At 31.7% G+C, this 12,406-nt stretch overlaps 1 protein-coding gene and 1 long non-coding RNA gene across 3 annotated transcripts; both read left to right on the forward strand.

Annotated features, from left to right (window-relative positions):
- Positions 1-443: 443 nt before the first annotated feature.
- Positions 444-6,817, forward strand: LOC145315081 (uncharacterized). 2 transcript variants are annotated; one of them, XM_080155123.1, is made up of 5 exons: positions 444-539; positions 730-827; positions 1,391-1,568; positions 1,943-2,331; positions 6,235-6,817. In XM_080155123.1, exons 1-5 carry the CDS (start codon positions 472-474, stop codon positions 6,237-6,239), a joined length of 738 nt encoding a protein of 245 aa, XP_080011249.1. In that variant the 5' UTR covers positions 444-471; the 3' UTR covers positions 6,240-6,817. The 2 variants fall into 2 exon arrangements, with proteins under 2 accessions (XP_080011249.1, XP_080011247.1); XM_080155121.1 differs by lacking the exon at positions 6,235-6,817 and having other exon boundaries at positions 1,943-2,467.
- Positions 6,818-6,888: 71 nt separating this feature from the next.
- LOC145315080 (uncharacterized) lies at positions 6,889-8,338 on the forward strand. Its single transcript, XR_013877948.1, has 3 exons — positions 6,889-7,225; positions 7,439-7,986; positions 8,247-8,338. It is a non-coding gene; the product is annotated as an uncharacterized LOC145315080 (long non-coding RNA).
- The last annotated feature ends 4,068 nt before the right edge of the window (positions 8,339-12,406 follow it).

Genomic DNA, 12,406 nt, shown 5'->3' on the forward strand with positions numbered 1-12,406 from the left:
AAATCCCTAAATTTGAATTGATAAGGGTTTAAACCCTGGCAGGGTATCGAGTCCCTAATAGTAGAATTGTAAGGGTATAAAGTCCCTAGGATATAAAGCATGGAAGGGTATAGAGTCCTTACGTTATTGTTGTTATTGTTGTTGTTAAAGAGGTATAAAGTCCTCAAAAATATATACACAAAGAATATATTAAATTCTTAAAATTAATAAGAATATTTGATTTGAAAACAGATTAGAATGCTTAGAGTACTTGAACAAATTCTAATTAAATTAGATATTAATCAAAATGATTAAAAATGAGTACAATTTGTTGTACTTTTAAGAATTTGATTTGAAATTTGATAGAAATATATATTAGCAGAGAAATCTAATAAGAGTAAAGAAATAGTAAATGAAATTATTAAAAATCACATGATTAAAAACTTTTTCTATGTTTCAGATACTATCACGGAGGTTTTTAAGATTGAGCGGATGAGTAAGGAGGAATTTGATGCGAGAAGAACACAGATTTTGTCAGAAGCACAGATATGCACACCTCAGTAAGTATAAAATAGATAGAATGAATAGATGAAAATAGAAAAATAATAGAATAGATTTATGCCTAAACAAAAGTAGGAAATTGACGAAAATACTGATTGAAACTTAATTATTACTGGAGCATGATATCAATAGAAAAAGAGAATACAAATAGATTGATTATAAGTTATAAATTAAAATATAAATTTTTAGTGTGTTCAACGCTGACAGACAGCGGCTAGTGGCGGACGCCCAATTCCTCGTAACAACTGAGAACAACTTGGTTTTTCAGCCCAAGACTTTGGATGATGGTAAGAATAAAATAGATAGAAAACAGTAAATGTAGTAGTAAGATTAATAACCATAAACATGAGATATATAGTCCTTTATAAGATGATATGATAGTAAAGAAGAATATATTAATTAGCGACAACGTTCCTAAAGGCAATTTATGATAATTAAAGGATTAATTTATTTGAATTTATAGAAAAAATAGATATTTTATCAGATTTATGATAATTTTTTGAGTAATGTTTGCAATATAATTGTAATAGTAAAGTAGATATTAAACCAGGTTTCGACTAATATATATTTCAAATGTTATAAATAGATAACAATTAAGAATTGTTCCAGATAGGACCACACACAATAGATCTTTATTATAGTGTTAAACTATAAATCCTATAGTGGAATACATATTGAATTAGAAATAAAGTTAAATATTTAAAAAATTATAAAAGTAAATAGCGTTTAAATTTGTCCTAAATATAGGCCATGTGCAATGGTTCCACATTAATCTTTGAATTGAAATCCTTATAGAGATGAAAGAATTTATAGAAATTGAATAAAAATAAATGTTAATTTATTTATCTAGATACTCCAGAAGTAAAGGCGCAGAAAGAGAGCCAGAGGCAACAAGCGAGGAAATTGATTCTCCAAACGCGCGATCGTTATAAACGATCGCTCGTGGAATTCATGTATGGAGCGGAGCTCATTCATCTCGTAAATACGGAACACTGTGAGTTCAGTATGTTGGGATCGAAATTGTCAAGGTATAATTATGATTAAATTAAATTGATAGATAAAATATGATAGATGTGAATTAATTCACACTTGGAAAATTAAAAGTTATAAATAACGTACTTGGAATCTACAATGAAATTTGAAGTAATTTATTGGAAATAATATATAAGATCATATTAAATGAAAGTCTTATATATCAAAAGTGGTTAATTAATGTTAATTTCACAAAGGATAAATTATATCCTAATAAGATAGTTAGAAGTTTAGGAAATTTATGAAATTTAAAAGAACCACATCGGTTTCACAAGTAAGATATCTTATTAAAAGGGAATAAACACCTTAAGAATTGATATAGAAAAACAATAGTAAACTATTAAATAAAATAAAATGAACAATATTTTAGACAGTTGGAGACCCAGAAGTTAAAGATGAGAACACGAGGAACGTTTAATCGTGGAAGAGGGAGATATTCACCTGGATATCAGAGACCACAGTACCAGAACCAGAACCAGAACCAGAACCAGAGCCAGAGTCAGGATGTTATGACTCTACTGCAGAATATCCTGCAGCCACAAGCCGGACCCTCTGGCGGCACGCGTTCGTCCTTGAACCAATTGAACATTCTAGCCCAAAAACGTACTTCACGTTGTAGTCGTTGTGGGCAGATTGGTCATTGGTACAAGGACAACGCGTGTAGGCCGGAGGACATCGCGGCACATGAGCAGAGACGTGCGGAATCAGGACGTGTTGCTGCTCTAAGCCTGGTACCGGGAACAAATACACCTAAAAGAAGTGAGTAAATGAATAGTAATTAGAACAATAGATAGATAAGGATGTTTCTAGAATTAAGATCTCAAAAGAAATGGATTAAGGGAATGAAATTCAGGATGTTTCTGAAATTAAGATCTCGAAAATGGGAAATAAATTGTAGAATTGATAAAGCTAGGAAGGGTCTGAAATTAAGATCTCTGTAAAGGAAATGATTATAATGAAATTAAATTAAATATATTATAATAGATTCCTATAAACAAATTGATATAATGTATAAACTATATTAATTAAAATAGGATCTTATAGAATGCCTTGTTTTTTTGTAAATTAAGATCTCAACATAAATTATGAGAAATGAATTTATTGAATTAAATATATTGAATTCATTACATGAAATATTAGAGAAATTGTAGATTCAACAATTATTAATGAATTTGATAAAATAGGTCAGGAAAATTTTAAATTTTAAGGGATAGGGCAATGATGAATTAAATTTCATCATAATAGCAAATAAGAATTATAATAGCATATTATCATTTAGGAAAGTAAGGCTCATTTAAAATAAAATAATAGACAATATTGATAAATCTATTAAATTAGATTGTACATAATAATCAATATTTAGTATAAATTTATAACATTAAGTTCAAATTTAGATGAACTTGTTGCCATAATAGAAGAAAAAGGATGGGATGATCCTAAAGCTACGGCAGAGGCCTTAACAAAATGGCATGATGAAAATGGATATGCTCTTCCTCAGTCAACCCTTAGTATTCATTCGGAACTTAGCCGGCAATTTATGTTAACCCATTAGTGCCGAGCGCCACTTTTATGGGCCGATCAAGCTGTAAGTTTCAGGGAAGCTTTATAATGGTCAAAACGGAATTTGTATTTTTTTGTTTTGCTCTAGTGGCGTGCACAGGAAAGTTGCAAAAAAACCCGGTTCGGCTTGGCCATAAATACCAACCAGGCATTAACACCCGTTTTTGGTGCTTTCCCCCATTTTTAAAACCCGGTTGACCTGTATAAACCCGGTTATTTTGACCAAAAATCGAAAAATGTAATTTTTGAACGCCAAAAGTGAGATGAACACTTTTTAGAACTTTGATATGATCCGTAATTGAAAACTACACAACCTCATGTAATCTAAAGAGCTACAAGTATAATACGAAGCGATTTATTTCAAATTTAGTGTTTCGGCTATAGGTGCCGCCGTTTTCGGGTAAAAAAACCCGTTGCTCGAAGTTTTAAAAGACACACACTACAAAAAAAGAACATATAAAATTTGGGTGTTACATATCAGAAAACGAGCATAAAACTATTGGGTGACACCTATAGAGATTACTAGGGTTATTAGGGTGGCTCAAACCCTTACTAATGATGTAAACTGTTATTTTTATTGGTTGAAAAGTTAAAACCGGGTAATAAAAACCGAAACCGAGCCGGGTTTTAAAATTTTCGGGTATTTATGGCCAAGCCGAACCGGGTCATAATAGGGCGTAAAAAAACGATAAAAAAATTATATAAAAAATTATAATTTGAATAAAACGAATTCATAAATAGATGTACTTGTCAATAAACATTAGATTTCACAAAAAAAATCAGCGACTTTACTATAAAAACAAAAAAGTTAGAAGGGGTATTTTGAATTTTCAAATTTTGTTGAGCTATACCAGCAAACGGAAGTAAGCTAAACTGCCTGCTCCAGGGGGAAATGAAAGTCAGGGTAGTAGAGGGGGGATTCATTCTGAGAATGATGCAATTATGAAGCCGGAAACCGTTTTTTTTTCCATTTTTCGGAACCGGGTTTTGATGCCCGGTTCGGCACTAATGGGTTAAATGTAGTTCAGCCAGGTTTATTATATAATTTTAAAGTAACTTCAAAAATCATTATAATAAGAAATATAATTAGGATCGATAAGAAATAAAGAATTTATATGACTATTAAGATTATATAATATTTAAGAGGAGTGGGTTTTGGATACTATGGAAAACGGTCTTAGTTTGGATTTTGCTTCTAATCCTCCTGAATGTTATGAGGAAAATAATAATAAATCAGCACGAGATAATATGGAGGATTTAATTAAGACAGTAGAAAAATGGCAGTTAGAACAGGCCTGCGTTTCCGTAGAAAGCAAGCCTCTATGGGTCAGTCCTATGAGTGTCTCAATTGAATATGACGATACAGGTGCCATAAGGAAAAAACGGCCCTGTATCGATCTTAGTAGGAAATAAATAGTTTACTTAAGAAATTTATCATTTTTTCAATTTCAATTAGTACATTATATTTTTAAAAAACAGCATATAGCATATGTTCATTCATTAATTGTAAGAGTTTTTTAATTTATGAATTCAAAATATCTTTAATAGTATAGAAATTTTGAAACTAAAAACTATTTATTTAATTACTTACAGAGGTCTGAATCCCCATATAACACAACATAAGACGAAAATGGAAAATCTTAAAGCGGTCGAGCATCAAATTGTCGAAGGTTGCTTTTTTGCAACCTTCGACATTAGTAATTGCTACTTCCACGTGAGATTAAATCCAAAACATAGAAAGTATTTTGGTTTTAAAATCACAACGGAAGACGACCTCGAAAGATATTTCATATTTCTTGTGATGTGTTATGGGTACTCGGCAGCTAGTGAAGTAATTTCAAGATTGACTCGGCCCTTAAAAAGTCTTATTCATCGGCTAGGAATCACTTTTTGCATTTATATAGGTGTATTGTTTTAATTTTCTATCTAAATCGTAGCATAATGGTAAGACATTTGTTTGTAGTATAAGATCTTGATAATTCAAATAGAATTAATTATTAAATGATTATTCCTTGGAAAACCTGAGCTCATTTATAAATTTATCATGAATTTTAAAGTAACAAAGTAAGTCCTTTGGAAATTTTGAAATTATAAATCTAAATAAGAAATATACTTAACATATAAGGAATCAATTAAATCTTGAAATATTGCTAAAAATTTTAATACAAATTGAGGATTAGCATATGCATTTAAATAAATTCTAGAGCAATTTAAATTTAACTTTAACTAAATATAGAAAATCAAAATGATACCTTAATATTAGATGACGGCAGGATTATAGCCGCAACGTATGAGGAATGTAAATACAAGATTCAAATTGTCATTCGCCTGTTCCAAACCGCTGGTTGGAACATCAACTTTAAGAAAAGTCAATTAGAACCTAGTCAGAAAGTATTATACCAAGGATATTGGGCATGTTCCCAACGTATGATTTATTATTGTAGTGCTGATAAGGAAACCAAATATATAAACAGTATTAAACAGTTATTAGCCATGCATAAGTCTGAGGGATCTGTGCCTGCCAAGCAAGCAGCTAGTGTGCTTGGCAAGTTACAATCCCTCAGAATATCTCATGGGAATATTGTTATTATCTTACCTAGAAATTCCTATAATGAACTTGGGAAAACAGTCATTAAAAATGATGGCAATTGGAATTGTAGAGTGACATTTTGTGATGGAATAAAAGAATTAGAATTTTTAGCTAAACATTTACCATACTATAATAAGAAAGCAATAACGGGATGTAAAGAGGGAAGTCAGACAGTATATCAAAAAGAAGTACAAGAGATTATCAAACAGATTACTGACACTGACCTACCGACAGAAAACATTTTGATTTCAGATGCCTCTGAATCAAAAGTGTTTACGCTTTATCATGGAAACATCATTGAGCTACTGGACTATGAGTTTAATACTGAGGAGAGAGAATATAGTTCTGGAAGGCGTGAATTGTTAGGACTCATAAAATTTTTAGAAAATTGTGTAAAGATGAAACGCGAATTCCCTTATAAACTTTTATATTGGGAAACAGATAGTTCAGCATGCTATTATTTTCTCACACATGGTTCTAGGAAATCTTATATACAAAGAGATGTTGTTAAGGTTAAGAGCCTCGAGAAGAAACTTGGAATAACAACAGTACCAATCTGGACAGCCAGATCACACCTCCGAATACAGTTGGCGGATGCGGGATCAAGAACCTCTTTCAATTCAGACCGTTGGGGAGTACCTAGGATCTTTTTATCTACAATTTTTAAATACTTTCAAGTCAAACCTGATATTGATGCATTTGCATCAGAGGAGAGTAAAATATGCTCTACTTATTTTAGTGATTCATTGGACAAATCAAATGCCGGCATAAATTTTTTTGCACAATCTCTACTTTCTGACAAGATTTATTTCATGTGCCCACCAGTAAGTTTAGTGGGACCTACGATTAGGAGAATTCAGAATAATGATGCAACATGTATTTTACTTTGTCCTATGTGGACAAGTTCTCCATGGTGGACTCTACTCCATAATGGCCAACACTATCATCCCATGGTCAAAGCAGTATACATCTTTGAATCCCGCCCTATGTTATTCCATGAGTTGAAATTGGATTCAATCTTCAATAATAGCATGAAGTTCATTGCTTTACTATTTAAAAAATAAGTAAAGATTTCCAACTGTTTTATGATCATTTTAGTTTATAAGGATTATTCTTAGGATTATTTAGAATATAAGTAATATATATAATGGAAAAAAAATACACACAGTTTATAGTCTGCAATTATATTTATATATCATTATCAATTTTATGCACAAAAGTACGAAGTCACAATGGTCAAAAATATAGAATTTAGTAACAATGTCTAGAATGTAAGGGAGTCCATTAAACCAGCCTCAAAATTAATAGACTCATTAGATTAAGGGATTTTTTGTAATACATGTAATTTTGTTTATTTTCAAAGTAAAATGGCGGAAAATGAAGTGGAGGAGATAATACCTAATTTCGACGACATAGCTATAGTGGAGGAGATTATTGATATCCAGCCTGAACCTGTTCATCCCTTTGTGGTTTCTCAACAAAATGGCGTCGGCGATATGACAGGTAATAAGATAGATATAAAATAGAATAGATATAGAATAGTTAAAATAGAAATTTTACTTGGATAGATAAATTGATTGAGTAGAAAATTATTACCAGAATAGAGAATTAATATCTAAATGAGACTTTATAATAATTGAGAGGGACAATTGCAACCTAAAATACTTGTATTCAAAATTCTTCTAGTATAATTGATCTAAACATAAATATATTTAGGACAGAGGGGGTTTCAACCGCATGGTTTGAGTATTACAGATGTGGGCGGTATTGGGGAAATAATTGAATCCCACCCTGATCTTTATGATTCCTTTAAAACTCTTTTTTTCGGGGCATTTAGCCTCTAGTACCCATAGCTCTTACGATTGGATTCTCCGAGAATTCAAAATATTTTGTGAAGCAAATGATTATCCATACCCCCATTTTAATAAGAAATCAACTTTACAATTTTTGGCGTACGGGGTTTCTAGAAATAAAACTTATTCCTGGTTCAAAAAATACCGCCCATCATTAGTAAGTCTTGAAACTAGTTTAGCGCGCGAAACCTCCGAGATCCCGGCGGCCGTAGCAACTGGTTGTGCATCGATGATGCGGCGTCTAGCAGCAACGAAGCCTGCTCCGAGAAAGGCAACTCCATTTGGACAGGAGGAACTCAAGATTCTGATTGACTCAATAATATGGAAGAAATATGAAGAAGGACAGCGACCGGATATAGTGGAGTTCCGAGCTTTGTTGAGAGTGGTCACATATTTCCACACTTGGCTGAGGTGAATATATTTATTTACTTCTATTCGGCGCGATAAATATCGAGTTAAAATGAACAGGGGAAAGGGATTTATTTTAGCTGAAAGAATTTAAAAGCAAAATTCAATCTTAATTATTTAATTAACAATAAAATGAATAAAAGAGATTAAAAATGGCGGAAAATTTAGGAGGAAAGTTTACTAGATTTAAATTTTTTTACATGACTGTCATTTAGCTTTATAAAGAATTAAAGTATATATAATAAATATATATATATATTTAGATTCAGCGACTACGTACAGATCACGGAGAGAGATGTAGAGGACAAAGGACACTTTGTGAGGTTGAGGTTGCCCAAGACAAAACAAGACCAGCTATTCGAAGGCACTTATGCCTTTATCCCTGAAACAAAGTAAGTAAATTGAGCAGATAAAAACTCCGAAAAAAAGGGAAATATTGAGGAAGGGCAATAAAATATTTAATAGGGTTATTATTTTTACACCATCCTCTTTAATTGCTATAATTAATTGATCTTTGATCGTTTATCGGACGCCTATAAATAGGAAAGAAAGAGTTAATAAGCTTACAATCATGAAATAAAATATATATGTTTTAGGGGAAAGTACTGTCCAGTGATGCTCTACAGGCTCTACGCTAGATACTATGGTCTAGAATACGGGGAGTCTGGAAATCCCCGCCATCATTTGAACTTTATAGTCTACACACAGAATGGAATGACGTTTCCTAAGTTGACCCAAGCTCTACAGTACAGCTCGAGTATGGCCCAGGTCCGTGAAATACTGAAGAAATATGGCATCCAGAAGCCATATTCCGAAACGTCTTTTAAGTGCGGTGGAGTAACGGCCTACCTAGAAGCAGGCGCAACGCTCGAATCTACAATGATTCATGGGCGTTGGCGCAATTTGCATACGCCGTTATTTTATCTCAGGCAAACCACAGAATTTAGACTAAGATTAGCGAAACGTGTGCCGCTCATTTCGCCAGAGCAGTTCGAAATTTAATGGATTTGAATCGGTAAATTAGCCTACAAAAGTATATCTCGAATTTTATTATATTGAATATAAGCGTAATTTATTTCATTATCACACAAAATCGAATGTAATTTTATCTAATTTTATCCAATTATAGCCTTTGTGAATGAATGTTTTAAAATCGAATCTAGTTGGTGCCTTAAATGGAATTAAACCTCTCTCTCTTATAATGAAATGTTGGGCATTTTGAATTTCATAAAACTTACAAACCTGTGGAGAAGTGAACTTTAAATATGCACCTATATGTTCAAATATTATTTTTGTAATTTTTCAATAAACTTTCTATTTTTTTCAAACACTTGTTAGTTATTTTAGAAAAATTTTTTCAGATAAAAAATGTTTAAAATGGTTTATTATTGACAGAATTCAATATTTTATGTCACTTACAACAAATTCTGTCTATGCGATTCTTACACACACGATTCACGCATTCTAGCATTTCTCGAGGTTGCGAATTTAGTTCGAATAATGCGACTCTGTTAACTTCCGGGCAATATATCTATGATTCGACGTATAGTATAGTATAGTAATTTGAATTATATAAGATAGCATCTTATTCCGAGAAATTTCGCATTTGGAGCAGGATAATAGTTCCTTACGAAACTACCTCAGTATCTCAAAGTGGAGTAAGGAACTAGTGATAACGTCGCTTTCCAGTATAACCGATCAATATCTGATGGTTTATAACATGTTCTCAGCCATTACGAAAAAATCACGTATAGTATCGCATTACGACTATTTTCAATCAATATCAAATAAATTATATTAATATCTGTTTTGTTAGCCTGGGCCTTTCACTCCTCGGGGATAAGAAAACTGATTTTAATCTCATAATCTTTAATCTTAATATTCGCGAAAATCTGTCTATAATACTATGCGATACATAACTATAATTTAAAGTTATAACTGGTGCATTATTTGCCAAATGTACCACTTTTCTGCACTACCTCTCCGATTTTGTTAATACTCTATATTTTGGTCCGTTGGGTGATTCAAGGATGCTAGATGGCCAAAAAAAAGTTTCAGAGTCCCTGGATGTCTAGATATCTAGCTATCTATGAAGGTAGGTAACAAAAATTTAAAAAACACCCATTTTTTCACAATTTTAAAAATAAATTTTTTCATCAATCTTACATCCAACCTATACATTTTATACACCAAAATGATCGTTTATTAATGTAAAAAGCGCACATAATGCTATTTTGGCCAAAACTCTAATTTTACAGGGTGTCCAACAAAAAGTGTATTTTGGATATCTAGCGTAATACCCAAAATACCTGTCAGAAAAAAATCATTTTTTTTTGCTTTAATCCTGTGTTTTATCTGGCCATAGTGTTTTCTGACCAGATCAATATTTTCCTATTTTTTGGACACCCTGTATTTTCAAAAAAGAGAAAAAAAATTTTTTTCTATTTTTAAGTTACTTAAAACTGTCATATAGATACAGATTTTGACTAATAACAATAATATTTGCCTATTTTACAAATTTTTACACTTTTGAGACATTTCTTGTTATTAGTCAAAATCTGTATCTATATGACAGTTTTAAGTAACTTAAAAATAGAAAAAAAATTTAAAAAAACAAAAAAAATTTTCTCTTTTTTTGAAAATACAGGGTGTCCAAAAAATAGGAAAATATTGATCTGGTCAGAAAACACTATGGCCAAACATACTAAAACACATATTAGAGTAATTTGAAAAAAATAGCCAATTTGGACCAAGTTTTAGCTCTACAGACACAAAAATCACATTTACAGGGTGTCCCAAAATGAAATTTGACAACCTTATAGTCCCGGGTCCTCCAAACCGTTATATACCACATATGCCCACAGATAAAACACAGGATTAAAGCAAAAAAAAATGATTTTTTTCGGACAGGTATTTTGGGTATTACGCTAGATATTCAAAATAACTTTTTGTTGGACACCCTTGTTAAATTAGAGTTTTGGCCAAAATAGCATTATGTGCGCTTTTTACATGAATAAACGATCATTTTGGTGTATAAAATGTATAGGTTGGATGTAAGATTGATGAAAAAATTTATTTTTAAAAATAGTGAAAAAATGGGTGTTTTTTAAATTTTTGTTACCTACCTTCATAGATAGCTAGATATCTAGACATCCAGGGACTCTGAAACTTTTTTTTGGCCATCCAGCATCCTTGAATCACCCAGCGGACCAAAATATAGAGTATTAACAAAATCGGAGAGGTAGTGCAGAAAAGTGGTACATTTGGCAAATAATGCACCAACTACGTAATTTAATTCATAAATGCAATTATTTTAGTGTTAATTTCAATCTATGCCTGTTTTGATTTTTATCATTCTTGATTTGTTGGCCATCCAATGTCCAATATTTGTAATTTCATTAATGCTCAACAAGTAACTAATTATTTTATAGATAAAATTTGAATAATTAGATGCTTGAAAATTAATAATAATCATCATAGACAGATAGATTAAAAACAAAAATCTGTAAAATGAGTGTTTGAAAAAGACCACAAGTGTAGTAGCCGAACCAGTTACATGTATTATGATGCACGGCTAGAACAAATTGCACATTCTTGCCGCAGCTTTGCTTCTAATTAGAAGCCGTAGTCAGTCAATTTTCATGTACTCTGAGAAAGTGATGGTCGTAGCTGGCTATATTAACAAATATGATACCCCCATCCACCCTCTTTGCCCTATCACCTCCCCTCCTAATGGATGAACCAACTTACCAATAAATGAGTCCAATAATAGCAAGCTAAATTGACGACGAATTTCCCCCTGTCAATATATCCTATATCCTTTGGTGGAAGTCACTGATGCAAGGCTTTTTTTCCATTCAGCCCAAGCCATTCCTAGTAGCTATTATTCTAGCTGATAACTGACACAGACGTTCTTACGCAACAATTCAATGTTATTTTCATCGTCATTATCTAAACAGTTCTATAAATTTTTGGTGAAGATTCCTTATTTCAATTCGCACCTATTCTATGGCTCAGTTTTTTATCTGTAAAAAACAGAATATATAAAGTAGATTTAAACTTATTGTGTAAAAATCAATTTTTGTGGCAGTTTTATATCAAAGATGAATAAAATAATTTTATTATACAGTTTTTTCTTTTCTAATGGGCATCTACTTTATAAATCAGTTTGATCGTTCGTCTGTCAATAACGCTTTTTGTGCGAATTTATGTAAAATAAATGAAATTTTTTCGGCATTGAAATTTTTTTTTTGCAATCAAATATGGCTATCATTAGTTTTGTCAAAAGACATTGTTGTGAAAAAGTGCTATTTGTTCGTATGTTGTACTAATGCAAAAATGGTATAGCATAGATAATGATTGGTAATGTAGGTAAAAAGTTTATGCTGCTACACTTTTGTATTTGGCGATTTATTCAATGGGC

The sequence above is a fragment of the Acartia tonsa genome, chromosome 3 (assembly GCF_053477335.1).
Source record: "Acartia tonsa isolate MP-2025a chromosome 3, ASM5347733v1, whole genome shotgun sequence".
NCBI classification, from domain to species: Eukaryota; Metazoa; Arthropoda; class Copepoda; order Calanoida; family Acartiidae; genus Acartia; species Acartia tonsa.